This window comes from Rhipicephalus microplus, chromosome 4 (assembly GCF_043290135.1).
Source record: "Rhipicephalus microplus isolate Deutch F79 chromosome 4, USDA_Rmic, whole genome shotgun sequence".
Taxonomy (NCBI): Eukaryota; Metazoa; Arthropoda; class Arachnida; order Ixodida; family Ixodidae; genus Rhipicephalus; species Rhipicephalus microplus.
The window spans coordinates 214,119,615-214,134,659 of NC_134703.1; the positions used below are offsets into that span (position 1 = coordinate 214,119,615).

General features: G+C 44.5%; 1 protein-coding gene across 5 annotated transcripts in view; it reads right to left on the minus strand.

Moving 5' to 3' along the window:
- Window positions 1–15,045, minus strand: part of LOC119172976 (alpha-mannosidase 2C1) — a 538,513-nt gene that overhangs the window by 475,331 nt on the left and 48,137 nt on the right. For all 5 annotated transcript variants that reach the window (XR_012895065.1, XM_075893986.1, XM_075893985.1 and 2 more), the window contains one exon: window positions 4,368–4,564. Coding sequence is in view for 4 of the 5 variants with exons in the window: in XM_075893986.1 (XP_075750101.1) it covers window positions 4,368–4,564 (197 nt within the window). In the remaining variant the exon portion in view is untranslated. The remainder of the gene's footprint in view (window positions 1–4,367; window positions 4,565–15,045) is intronic.

Consider the following 15,045-nt stretch of genomic DNA (forward strand, 5'->3'; position numbering starts at 1 on the left):
TTCAGTTACCCGCTTTTGCTCCATAGAAGCACATGTATTCGCGACCTCTATGTAACAAAGTAAGAGCGGGAGACAACTTTGATGTAACGAATTTTTCCCACAGGCAATCTAGAAATTTCGCTCCGCATTTTGACATTTCGGTATGAGCCTGCATCTTCCCTGACTGTCCCGCTGTCGATGAAGCAAGTGGCGGTGGCGCTCACAGCAGACCAGGTGAGAGCGAGCACTCGTTGTTGCCCGTGGGTAAGGGCGAGGTGGGCAGGCAGGCCTGCACGCCACGAACCAGCGTTGCCCCCGTTCTCACCGCCGTGGGAGCGTGTGCGAGTGTGCCCCCCTCCACTCCAAACCAAAATTAAAGAAAAAAAGAAAACTACTTTTGCGCGTTGGCAGTGCCACGCTTTTATAGTCGAGGACAACTTTCTGTGGCAATAAAGGGACGGCCATGAAACCAAAGAGGGTGTGTGCCACTGCTGAGGAATACAATCCCACAAATGCGTCGGTGTTATCCGCACGAAGATAATAAAAAACAACATTACTTCATTTTCTAAGGGATGCCGTTTATAAAGAGACGCTGCACGAACCAAGAAGATATTATTATTTGTTTTGTTTCATGAAGTGTCATTTCCCATTATTGCATATCTGGAAACGTCGTATATTTTAGGTGCACCTCACAGTCCCAATGGTGCCTTCGTCTTTAGGAGAGTGCTCGTCGCCCTCCAGCTATTCTGACGATTCGCCGAAGGAGCTTGTGTGGAATTTCACTCACAAATAGCTGTGTGAGCGGATGTAGCAAATTCTGTGCAGTGGTATTATTTGAACACAACGGGCATTTGGAAAGTGAATGTAGCCTGATTACTTCGGGGAGGAATACATGTGCAGTAAGCTCCGACCCCGTAGCTTTCACTTCATTGCCACAGAAAGTTGCCCCCAAGTATAGTTGGCGTCACATTTGACGATGTGCGTGCGTGCATAGTTTCACTGCGCGTGCATGATGTAGCCCTCGACGTTCAGCTATGGTTTTCTTTTTATAGCAACTATATGTACAGTCTCGACTGGTTTTTTGCAGCCGCTGTCAATCACCGCATTTGTATACGTGTATAATATATGAAAACTCAAGAAAGAAAAAGAGAAAAAAATACCCACGCCCCACTCGGCGCTCCGCTCTTCACCACGCGCTGGCGCGCGCTTATCTTCCACACGTACTTTGACGCGCGAATGGGGGGGGTAGATGCTTGTGCACGCGCACTTTTGTTTCGGTGGGGAGAATCGCGCGTCTTTGACCTTGACCGGAATAATCGTATTTAGTTGTCGGGCGCACAATGATCATTTTGCTTGCAGGACAGGAGCCGTTTGCAAAAAGAGTGCACTTTTCAAACACAGCGAAGTAACAGCTGGGGGACTTGTTTGCACTCATATCTGTACTTGCAATTACGTTTCAAGCCTCATTTTTCTTCAAAAAGCGTGTTAAGTGTCGAGCGGTAAACGCTGTTTGCTCTCATCCTGTGTATGCTGTTTTTGTGCGTCATTTGTGCATGAGCAGCGCGCTGCACGTTTTGATCTGCTTGCTATTCTCAGTGTTACATTCCAAGTTGTTGCTATCACATTAATTGCTTCGCCCTCGCGGCGAAACTGTGACTGCTCTTAATTTCGGACAACCATGTCATCGCCACCGAGGGGATGTCAGATTTGGCGCTGATGAAAACTCTCCAAGACCACGACGGTGACAAGGGATCTTCGGAGGTAGACTTTGCACGCCCCTCAGTCTTGCCCCGCGCCACTTGAGATTGCAGGCTGGTAGCTTTCGTGATCAGTTGATTTGTTCTGGCAACACGACGATGCATCAAAATCAATTTATTAAATGCGATATTAAAAAATGATAACGGTATAAAAAGTAAGGCTGGCAGCCAACATTTTCAGATCCGATATCGCAGAACTCCTACAAGACGCTGGAGTGAGCAAATAGGGCCGCTCCAGAGAAAAGTGCTTTTTTCACACAGTCCCTTCGCGTTGAAACTGCAAGATAGCAAGTGGGCCAGCGATTGAGACCGCCCTTAAAATGCAAGTTCATTATTGCTACGCGAGCGATTCCCCTCCGCTCCACACGTTGTTTCATGCTCATTCAAGACGGGTGGCTTACAATCTGTTTGAGCATTCGATGCCTGTTCTAACATGTGGAAGATGTTATCTTATGCACTTTTTCAGGCGACAGGAATGGGTCGACTCATTTGATCTCTGCTTCAGCAGCACTAGCTTGCTTTTACCCGCTCGTGAAAGTTGCGATATGAGGGGGCATGTTATCAATTCGGACTTTTTACAGAACATGGCGGTGATGGCAAAACTCGCCGAGAGTGTCCATATAATTGATACTGCAATAATAGCACGGTCTTTTACTGCAAAATAAATGTTTCGGAATAGCTCTGCCTTCAGTCCCCCGTTTGTTTAACTTGCACGCTTATTTTTCAGATTTTCATGCCAAACCTGCGTATATCAAAATCCTCTGTATAACAAATTTTTCTGGGAATTTATCAATTTCGTTTTATTCAGGTTTAACTGTGCCAACTAGCCTGCATAGACACCTTTGTTCACAACTGCAACTGTGCTTTAAGAATAATAACATTCTCCCCAGTTCAATACCCCAGCAGCATCCTATTCAATGATCTTCATATCCTCTCATTTACGGCACTAAGAAATTATAAGGTAGCTTCCCTAGTTCACAAAATACTGTACACAAACTGTCCACTACCCAACACCAAATTCAAATTTCTGCGTACCAACACCAGGCAAACAAATCAGTTAAATTTAAATCTTCCTCCCTGCAACAATGTTTATGGCGAACGACTGTTGGAATTCTTTAGCTCAAACCTACAACACTGCCTCTAGAAATAAAAACTATGTGTAACTTCAACCTTTCTTGCAAATGATTTTTCTTGTCTAGTGAATTGTGATCATCTTTCATAAGTAGATTTTACATTGTTGAAATTTGCAAAAACAATAATTTTCATGACCAATCATGTGTGTTGCTAACTTTTATGCATTTTTTGTATTGGACCAGCTACTAGCCACATCACATGGCCACATCACATGAAGTTGGCTTATTTATCCTTCACAAGCTTGTTCTTCCCCATGGCGCACCTCGTGAGCTACTCAGCGACTGCAGGCGTAGGTTCCTCTTTGAATTGGTAGAAGCCCTTCTTCGTGAATGCAATGTTGTGCATCGGACGACCAGCGCGTACCATCCACAAACCAACGAAATAAATGACCACTTTAACCATGTTGAATGCTAAGTGACATGCTAGTCATGTAGTGTCTGCTGACCCCACAAACTGGGACCGCATACTAACGTTTATTAGTTATGCTTTGAACAGCACCACTCAGTCTTTGATACAATTCTCTCCGTTCTTTTTTCTCTAGGGGCACGAATTTTCCTCAATTGTGGGCACCATTTTTTTGTATCGCCTGGACTCTACTAAATTCACTACTCTTTTTAATGTCGCCAGTTATGCCGAAGAATGCGGGCAACTCTCACGTTCCTCAACTGCACAAGATCAACCATACCAGAAGGGTCGCCAAGATGAAAACCTGCCTTCCCAGTCATATCAACCTGAAACTGTAGTATGGCTTCGCATTTCCTCATCTTCTCCTGGCCATTCCACAAAGCTACTGCCAAAGTACAAAGGCCCCTACAGACTGATACGTCCAGCTTCCCCGGTCAACTATATTGGTGAGCCGGTTCAACCACAGACAAAGTGACGCCCTCATGGCCGCCAGATTGTTCATGTTAATCGCTTAAAGCCGCATTACAACCCACCCGTTATACCCGTTCCACAGGTCGCCAGGATGCTTTTGTGTGGGGGAGTGATTTATAGTATGGACGTACGGCCCAGACCAGACTGCCAGCGGAAGAAGAGAAGGAAGACTATTGTTGTTGCTGCTCATGCTTGCTTCGCTTGACAACTGGTCGGTTCTACCTATGCCATTTCTTTATTAAACGTCTCTCCGGCTCACCGCTAAAAGTGTGCTATCACAGGCGTTATTTTCGCTGCACACTTGTCATAAGTACCATCTTTGATTACAGATTTTAAGAGTCATGCTTTTGCTTGCAGGACCCTGCAAATTGTCATAGGCTTTGCGTTACATTCAGGGTGCTAAACAGCCGTCGATGTGGGATTCAAACAGGCTAGGGCTATAATTCGGATGTAATTTGGTTGCGGAGCAAGAAGAGAGGTGGGTGCTGTCTGAAAGGAGCAGTGAAATCAGAATGGGTGCTTGCTCAGCATTTCATGGCATCACACTCATTACATCATGCCTTTCTCTAAAGCTGCAGCTAAGCACACTTTCATTGAACAAATATGATAGCCTGTAATTACTTCCTTGTCGTAAACAGCAACATCTGCTTTCTTCAGTGTGAACGTCTTCTTGGGGTCAGGAGCACTGATCATAGTAGGAGTGCCGGCACCAAAAAGATGGTTGCAAGCCATTTCTAGGAAGAACTCATAGTGCAGGCACGAAACACTTGCAGATGGTGTGATGGTGAAAGTCTGCCGCTCCTGATGACTTACGCCACCTGCGAAAGACCAGAAAGTTCATTATCATTAACACAATTGAGCATCTAAACTCGTAAAACAAAGTAACGAGAAGAAATCAGACCTTGCAGAGATGTTATATCTGGCAGGCAGACACTTCCTCTCCTGTACTTTTTCAGCGCCTTTTCGCACTTGAAACCATTAAACCAAAAAAATACTGAAGCCAATTGCCAGAAAGGTACTAAATCAATACGTTGCATGATGTTTTCTTTCAATTCATCTAAACGCTTAAGTATTCTACTTTAAATAAAAATTTCAGACCCTTCTGAAGAGATACTGTGAAAGCAAGATTTTTCCTTCAGTTAAAGCATAATTGAATTGCGCTTCAGACAAATGAAGGTATTTGTCAAGTTCATCGGTAAAATGACAAACAAGTTGTCCATACTTCTATTTCTGCTATGCAATGGTTTTACAGCACCGGATCTGTGTAAATAATGCAGTGCATGTGAAAAATCTGGCTCTGACATTATGATCTGTGATTTTCCTGTACCTCAAAAGCAGTTAGATGCTACAGTGAATGTAAAGAAAATTCTGCCATTGTGTGGTGTCGTAACAAGTATAAAAAGAAAAGGCCAGTTTAGCCACATAGGGTAAAGCAATAAATGCAATAGCAACAAAATGAAATGCTACGCAAATCAAGCCTAGCAGCTACTGTAACGGTGTGCTTTCATTGACTTTATTGTGAGAACAGCATCTGCAAAGGTATGAACTCCTACTTACCTCTGTGGGGATAAAGCATGAAAATAAGTAAGTACAGTAGCCTCTCAGTAAACGCAAATCTTTTGAACAGAATGGCTGCTTGTCGAATGAGGTCTGTTTCACACTTAAAACTTGCATCACTGTGTTCCTTTAGAAACTCCCGTTAATTTGAACATGTTTTTGTCCTCCATGCAGGTTCTGTTTAGGAGGAGTATATTGTACAAGCAATACCAGCCGTAGAATCATACAGGTCATCACCTGTAGATCATGATACGTATGTCATTTACGTTATGATCATAGGTGTGCATACAGGCAAGCAGGGGGCATCCCCCTACTTACCTAAGGGGGGCCGAAAATTCGCCATATACATTGGACATCGTGGAAAGGAGGGCACTTAGATAAAACTCTGTACCCCTATCTCCTCATTGGGCAAACGTGCACGTGATCATGGGCATGATTTACATGCGATGGTCGTGGGGCGCTGATTGCCATTTATTCTAATGAATATACAGTTGAACCTAGATATAACAAAATCAACTAATTCTGGAAAAAATGAATTGCAAAGAGAATTTTGTTTTATGCATGTTTGTCACGAAAATTTGAGATATATGCACAAATCAAGCAAAAGGGAAACTGAATTGCAGAGCTAACTCAAAATACTTATTTAGCGGGAACAAACTACATTATTATTGCAATGGCAATTATGTGGACACTCTTGGCAAGCTTTTGCCGTCGCCGCCATGTTCCGTAACATATCCAAATTGATAACATGCCCCCGCGCATCGTAACTTTCACGAGCGAGTAAAAGCGCGCGAGTGTTCTTGAAACAGAGATCAAATCAGCTGGCTCATCTCTATCTCGTGAAGGGCGCATACGATAACATCTCTCCCCCTTGTTAGAACTACCATCGAATGCTCAAACAGAAGGAAAACCACCTGTTTTGAACGGGCATGAAAACACATCGAGGGGGAGGGGGTAGCTTGGGTAGCAATGGTGAACTTTGATTTTAAAAGCACGGTGGCGACGCCTCGGAAAGTATTAGTGCACTTTCAATGCGAAGAGACTGTGTAAAAAGAGCACTTCTCCCTGGAGTAGTCGTATCTGCTTACAATAGCGTTTTGTACAAGTTTCTCGATATCGGATCCAAAAGATTTGGCTGCCAGCCTTACTTCTATAGCATTAGAACTTGTAGCTATCGCATTCATTACATCGCATACAACACGCCGTAAATCAATCAATCAAAAAGCAATTTTATTGCCATATAATATAGCAGATGTGTACAGAAATATTTGGACCCATAGCCTAAGTGGCTAGTGAACGATCCAATACAGAAATGTTGTAGCAAAAAAAAAAAATAGCAGTTTTTCAGGAAAACAGCGATCTAGTGCTATACAAAAAAAAAGAAAAAATGGTCACATAATACAGCAAACACACATGAGAACAATTATAAGAATGCCTAAAATCTCAAGAAAATGTCTGGTTAGCAACTGACATTCTCTTTGTAGTGACAACAATGCTTTCTGCATTTAAAAAAAAGGAGAAAAAGCAAAGTTGAGCTTTATTAGGGGCCACAACACGAGCGCGCAGTCAGACCAATTTTGTTTTTGGACGACACTTGATCAGAGTGGAACCTTATTTATATTTCCCTTTCTCTTCTTGTCTTTCTAATATATATTATCTTCGTTGAAAAAAAGAAGTTTCAGTCTGCGCTTGTCTCCTTTGTATCCCGTTAGTTCCCGCTTCCAATATTTCATTATGAATATATAGAAACTAGCCCGCACATCAACCCTTCCGCAAAGTTCTTTGTCGAGAACTCTGAATGTGTGTTGCGTACTTCTTGAACCGGCAAAACATTTCGATGTTCGTTCTTACGTCGCCCAACATATCCATTGAACACCGTAAAATTCAGAGTGTCAATGGGCAATTACAAGTGACCAAAACGTACCTGCAACCAGCACGTGGTGGACACAGAACCGGTGACATTCAGTCTAGACCATGATGCAAGAATACTTTAGGTGAGCGAACTCTGGGACTATTCGCTGCCTGATAATGTTCTGCTTTGCAAGAACCCGAGAGATGGTGCTGCAAACTTTGCCCCAGCTTTCCCCCGCCCCTTCCCTCTTAGAGTGGGAAAGTAGCGGCACTCATTTATCATCGCCACAACAACCTTGCAGCATCGTCAACCTCCTTCCTTATCACCTCCTCTTTCGTGGCGCCGCTCTATGCGTGTCACATGGTGATATCGCGTGATAACCCAGTTTTCTCAGATTTGGAAACCGTCGCCTGCATGCCGAATGTGCTTTGCGGAATTTGCAAGCAGCCCGCCACGGTCCTCAGTCCGGCGAGTCATCTATCGGCATGCCACAAACGAGGATATAATCGGTCCCCTCTCGCCAAGAGCTTTCTTCGCAGCGTTCGCTCACCTAAAGTATTCTTGCACCATGGTTAGAACATGTCATTCGGTTACAAATTTGCAGGACCCATTCATGTGGGTTTCTTTCAAACAACAATTAAGGCTTGTTGAGGCTTCTTACCAATCACCTTTTTGCTCCGTCGGCTTTTCCAACCAAGAGAAGGGTAGTGCCTCGTTGCAGGACGAACGGCTCATATAACTTTCCCCATGTGAAATGCCAGACGGCAGATTATGGCGTATACTACACAAATCTACGCTAAGCCTAAAACAGCTCCTCCCTTAAAACGTTGATTTTTCTGTTTCAGCAATATATGTTTTTCCTTCCCCCATTCTGCAATACCGCTGCCCCATTCCGTTTAGGAGCCTTTGGAATATGATCACTTTACATATTCTATAGAACCACCATGCATACCATGCATGGAGCCACATTCCCTCACTTTATTCTATCATTACGCAGAACCCCACTACAGGTGCGGACAAAACACAAAAACAGGAACTACAAACAAGGGTAAAAACGTGTGTGGCGGCGGCCCCGGCAGCATGCGCCCTTCATGTTGCATAACCAAAGTTCTTCCCTTTCTTTACTCGGCGTGTCAAATTTAATCAATTTCCCCCTTCTATGCTACAAATGCTCTACTTAATCTACACCAGAAGCTATATCGTCAATATTAAACAAAACCCATTATATTTATTTAGTATGCCAAAGTGTTCTCCACACTGTCTATTTTTTCACGTTTGTGCTAGTGGACATATGCTGCACCTTGATTATCCATGGGAATGTTATTAGGGTTTACACGAAACCGCATCTAAAGGTGGCATGTGGTCACGAGGTCATGACGTGGACGAAGGGAGCAGAATGCACGGTGGATCATTTGACTCTTCCAACAGAGGGCCTCTACACTGGAGACACAGCTGCCATGCAAAAAGGCGTGCATGCTTCGATAGTTTTTGGATTATTTTTTAACTAATTACTATATGGACCCTTTGGACAGGTTTTTACCATTGCCGTCATTTTCTGTGTGGAGTCTACGTAGCACAGTGCCACTGACAGCCAGCCAGCAGGATGAATAGATGACGAGTGCCGATGGCTCGTTGCGAGAGGCGCTTAGAACGATTGGGTGCTTTTGGCCACCTGAACGCCACGGCAATCGCTCTGCTTCGGCGTCTCGCATCCTTTCTCAGCTGTACGCCTTCGCCCTCTCATCAAACTTACGACAATAACACGTCTGCGTCACTCGCCATCACGTAGCTACATCTAAACAGATACCATCGCTCCGCACTTCGTAAGTTGTACCCGCGAGTGTTGGCAAGCAACACGGCTGAAGCAGAGATTTATTTATTTATTTTCACATACTGCCACCCAATTCAGGCTATCGCAGGAGTGGGGCTTTTCAACAGGAGAATACAAACAGCAAGGCAATGCAGGAAAAGTAAAAAGAAACAAAACAAAAAACAGTAATAACACTCTTAACAAAGCGTGATTCCATATATTCATTCAAAAATTCATCTAACGGCAATAATCTGGTTGACCCAGGCAAACTATTCCATTTTTCTATAGTGTGCAGAAAGAAGCTGAATTTAAATAGGTTAGTAGGTGGACAGAATGGTGTCAGATTGAGTTTGTGGCTAATTCTCGTGGGCTTCTGTTTATCGGGAGACAAATATTTGTTAGTTGATGTGTAGCGTGAGGTATTGACCAGAATATATAGCAACTTCAGGCTTTCGAGACTGCGTCGCTCAGACAGAGTTTGTGGACATAACATAGCAAGCAGACGAAAGAAGCAGGCCATCTCTGTCGCATAGAGGGCACATGCGGTAACATCATCCCGCATGCCAGACCTGCCATCGCTTGCTCCTCAAAAAGAAAGGAAAGGTCTTGTCCATATTTCTCTGTGCAAAAGAGCACGAAGGAATGCCGAAAATTCGGGAGGGGAGGGCTGTGCGGCCGGCACAGTAACTATGAACATTTAAGGCACTGTGGCGAGCGTTGGCGTGTGTGAGCATAAGCGGGCGCATAGATCTTTTCAGGGGCGGGAGGAAGATTCATTGCAGTGCTTCCTCCTTACTAGGTCAATGTAAGGGGCAAACAGGGAGCCCCCACCTCTTATGTGGCTGGGGTTCGCAACTTCCCCCCTCCCCGCCCCACGAGTGCATACGGGTGTGAGCGCTATTCGTATACATCAGCGAACGACTTGTAGACTATTCTGCGTGTTGTGAATGTTGCTCGTGCTGTCTTACCACTGCACGGCATGAAAAACCTTTCTTGGGAGCGACCGTATTACCGTACACCCGTATTTTGTAGTTGTGCAAGATCCGATCAAAGGTAGTTAGCTACTTGAACTAGTATAGCGCATTACGGGGAAGAAGAAACGGCCGAGCAGACCGACACAAGAGGACAGAGCGCTAACTTCCAACTGAGCTTTATTGTCAAACTGCATCAAATATGTAGACCGGCGCAAGCATACAAAACCACCCTAACGCAACGACAAGATTACACACAGCATCACACCGTCACATATCACAGAATCAAAGGCGGTTATCCTGATTAAGGAAGGCCACTTCATGTTCAGATAAAACCAAAGAAGGGGCGCTAATACACGTGCTGCCAGCTCTTGCTATACAATGCGCTTCTATAATTTCCCGAGTTAATTGTGACGGGTGCTTTTTAACCAGTTCACATTGATCAAACATGGGGAAACATCTACAATCGCGGCAGTGAATTCCAATGTGGCCCTGGATTGCTTTGTGAACATTATAATGGTGCTCTTTAGCCTTTCATTAAGGCAGTGCCCCGTTTGGCCGAAATACCACTTACCACATGGCCAAACGGGGCGTTGCCTTAATGAAAGGCTAAAAGAGCATATATGGTCCCACAATCTACAAACATTGGTACTATAACAAAATCTATCAAATAAGTTTCTAAATGTTCAATAATGGAAGCGTCATTGGCACGTGTATAGTCTTTCACACAATGAAAGGACGAGCTTGCAGTTTCGGAAAGTGGTACCAGAGAGATAGAAGCTGAAACAAGGTAGTGATCAGATAGCCCTTAATTAGTTACTACAGTGTTTGTACTAAAACCACGAGGAATAAATATCAAATCTAAAATGGATTTAGCAGTGCCCTGATAATGCATTGGTTCACGAACCAATTCTGTCAAATTATGTGCGAGCATGATGTCAAACACCGCATATGCATTGTTGACATTGGCTGTAAGGGTTTTAAAACGTTCTTATTAGACATGTGTGCCTTTAATTTTAATAGATATTCAAGAGTTGCGTCAGGTGGTCTATATAATGTGCATAGAATGAATGAGTGGCCCCACAAGGTTACTTTAACACAGACACATTCAATTTATGGTACGTCCTCCAATAAGACTGCGTTAAATTTGTGTTGGATCAGGGCGGCCACACCACTTCCACTTGACTGCCTGTCCCTACGAAAAGCCATGTACGAAGGCGGGAAAATGTCATCATTCACCTGTTCACTTAATCACGTCTCAGTTATTACGGTGATGTGAGGGTCGTACTGCAGTCGCAGGATTTCGAGGTGCTCTGTTTTATTCATAACACTGTGGGCATTCAAAATAAGTGGGCGAAGTTGCTTGTGCACATGCACATTACATCAGGTTCTCGACTGTTGGGGTGCGGTGTTTTTGAAGCCGGTCAGATGAGTAAGAGCGTAAGTGCTGTGAGTGTGAACTTGAGCAGGTAGGTATGTGACCGCACGAGAGTATGAATGCCAGAGAGCATTGATGAGTCCAAGTAAGTGTGACGATAGGTGAGAGAATACTTATGAGTGTGAGTGGGTGTCAGTATAAACTGAAAGGATTACTCGTGGCCATGAGTAAGCCAGGGTGAACTTGAGGGAGTACTTATGAACATGTGGTGCATGTTCTTTTTACTGATTTTTTTCTCTTTAGCCGTGCTTTGGAGATTTTTATTAATAAGGGCAAAGGAGTTTGCTTCAAAAACAACAGCCAAACATTTACTCAAGAACTAAAGCAAAAACCCAACACACACTACAAAAAATGAGCATTCGGCTAAGTGTTGGGCTTAGAAAAAGAAAACACCGTAGAGTGGGTTTGTCGTAGAGTGGGTTTGTCATGCATTTGACAATACATGTACCAGAAAAATACGGTGAATAAATTTCCACCTCAGGAACGGTAATGCTACTGCCTTAACCTAAGAATAGCGTAGCTGTAGTTCCTATGAGGGCTTCATCAGGTACCAAAGAACGACGCACCAGCAATGTATTGCTGCCAGTATCTCGCAATACTGAGATGGTTAGGCCAAAGATTCTACCCTGTAACACGGGCATTTTGTTTGTGGCTAACTTCAGGACAGTACTCACTATGCCAGCCATGTCCCCTAGCTTATGCGGCGAAAGCTTCACTTTCGTTGGGTGCTCTTCTGGCGACAAAAAGCATGACGCCTTGTTGGCTGGGCCATTCTTCTTCATGCAAGTTTTGAAATCATGCCCCGTCTTGTGACAATATCCACAAAATTGTTCTTTGGGCCTTAATCGGCATTCCGACGCCTTGTGACACATTTTACTACATACAAAGTAGCGCACTGCTCTTCTCCCAGGGTAACTACCACTTTTTTCGTATTGCATTTGCACTCCATTTTCGCTCGGGAGAACTGGCAGGTTGGGTTGTCTCTGAACATTTAAAAAGTTGTCGGAGGACTCAGCCATGTCCTCTAGCTTGCTGTAGCTCTTTTCCCGCAGGAAAAGTGCCAAACAGTTATGACGGTTGCTTAAGAACTGTTCAGTAACTATCAAGTTACGAAGAACCGAATACTCCTTTTCTGTCTTCGACATTTCAACCCAACGATTGAAAACACTCGGTAGCATAGTTGGGTACTGCTTACCGATTCACCGTCCTGTGGTTTGCTTTGTCAGAACTTTTTCTGATAGTTTTCAGCTGTAAAATAGGAATGCTAGAACGCCAACCTGGCTTCATATACGAGTAAATTCTTTGGTGAAAGCCTTCCAAACAACTTTAAGGCTCCTCTGCTCAAGCATAAACTTAAAGCCGTGGCCCATTTATCCCTAGGTCAATCTTGACTGATGGCGACCGTCTCGAACCTCTTTAAATAGGTGTCCAAGTCTTCCCAGCTTTCACTGAATCCTGGTATCAAATTATGAAGATTCACGCTCCATCAAGAACTGCTTCCTTGTGCTGAGCCTGTTGCTGCACCAGCAATTCCTGTTTCTACATAGCTACTCTCAGCTTCGACAAGTCTGAGACAGAGTTGTAGGCTTTAGTTCTCCAATTCCAGCTGCTCCTTCTTATCGCGTGTCTCCAGTTCGGGCTGTTTATCTTTCTCGCACGTCTCGGGCTTAAGCCGCTCCTTCATGGCCTGCGTGTCCCATTCTAACTGTCCCTTACAAGCTTCGTGTTCCGCAGCCCGTTTCTTTCATGCTCATGCCTCCCTCTCGTCGTACCACGCTTTAAAATCCACCCCATCAAGCACCATGCGGTCCACTAAGACCATTAGCTCTCTCACATATCCAACATTATTTCAATGATGTCAATAAATGAAGGTATAAAACCGACGGTTTCGTCCTGTCGCTACGGATGCGAATTTGTGATGTCGGTTCTTCGAACTAATTTGTTTCTCCTGGGCTGAGCCTCGGAGAGTATTATTATTAAGGACAAACCCGTTTGCTTCAAGAACAACACTCAAACATTTACTCAAGAACTAAAATGAAAACTCAACGCAAACTACAAAAAAATGAGTATTTGGCTAAAAGTTGGCTTTAGAAAAACAAAGTCTAAAGTCCCCAAAACATCGGCCCAAAGTCAAAGTTACACAATCCAGTTCTGATGTGGTAATGCGGTGGAGCGGCGAAGAGCGTAGGTGTTGTCTCACCAAAACGTTGTGGCTTGATTGTTGGTGCTGACAGATGATCACTAGCGGCGACGATGGAAAAGGGCTCGCTCTGTGACGCCTGTGGTGGCCTATATTTGTCTGATGAGGCGACTGGATGCAAAGCTCAGGCCCATGGCCCAACTGCCGCTGTTGCCTTTGCACCAGAATCTGCTCCCTTCGGTCTCGAACACTGAGACAGATCGCACTCCCTGGAAAGCGCTGTCTGGAGGCCCAAGCCACATGAAGTCTAGACGGCTTGAGTCCACCACCTGACTGCCCGTCTCATCTCCCAGCTACGGTCTTCTTCTTGCTCCGTTCACCTCGAACTGTTAGCTCTTCTGCCCTCTAGGCTTGGCTTGCCCTGGAGCGCACTTATCTCGTCTCGTTCAGCTTTTTAAAACTGGGTGGTGGCCAGCTAATAATTCTTTTGTTTTATGATCTTGATTCATGCGCTCTGGGCACTCACGTGCGGTGGCCCTTGACGCCGTTGTTGTTGTTTGGCCGACGCGGCACGTGCACTCAATCTTCTTTTCTTTTCGTACACTTTTAAAACATTCATAAAACGCACACCACTCGCATCACAGAGTGTTAGCTGTCGTGAGTACGCACGCGAGTGGCGATGGGCATGAGGTGTGAGTATGCGAGTGAGTGCCTATAATAATTCTGGGGCTTAACGACCTACCCCGCGATTCTTAGAGAAGCCGTAGTGGAAGGCTTCGGATATTTGAACCACCTGGGGTTCTTTAACAGGGACCTAAATCTAAGCACACGGGCACCAAGGATTTTCGTCTCCACAGAAAATGCGGCCACCGCGGCCGGACTGAATACATGTGAGTGTGAGTAAGCCTGGGTATACATGAGTGAGAGCCTACGAGTGTGAGTTTACATAGTATGAAAGTGACTAAGTGTCTATGAATGTAAGTAGGCGTGATTATGAACGTGAGCGAGTGGTTATGAGCTTTAGTTAACGTGAGTGTGAACGCGAGTGAGCACTCGTTCAGTAGACATGAGTATGAATATTAGATAATACATATGAGTATGAGTAGATTACTTTGAGTCTTTATGACGAGTTGTCATCTTGCTTTGCGCTACGTGCCCTTCCCTACAACATCGCTTTTTGATTTAGACCATGATGTCCTGATACACCCGCTTTCTTCTTGTCCCTTAAGGTTACATCTATCAATTTCCTTTTCATCGCTCGCTGTGTCGTCCTTAAATTAAGTCGAACCCTCTTTGTAATCCTCCAGGTTTATGCTTTGTAGGTATACAGGTACAGGTAAGATGCACCTGTTATATACCTCCGTCTTGTTTGAGGGATAGTGGCAATCTACCAAGAATTCTTGTCGTTAGTTGTTGTTGTTGCCGCCGCCGCCATTGCTGCTGCTGCTGCTTATGATGATGATGATGATGAGTAGTAGTTGTGAGTATGAAAGTAAGTGAGTGCGTATGAGCGTGAGAAGGCGTAAGTATG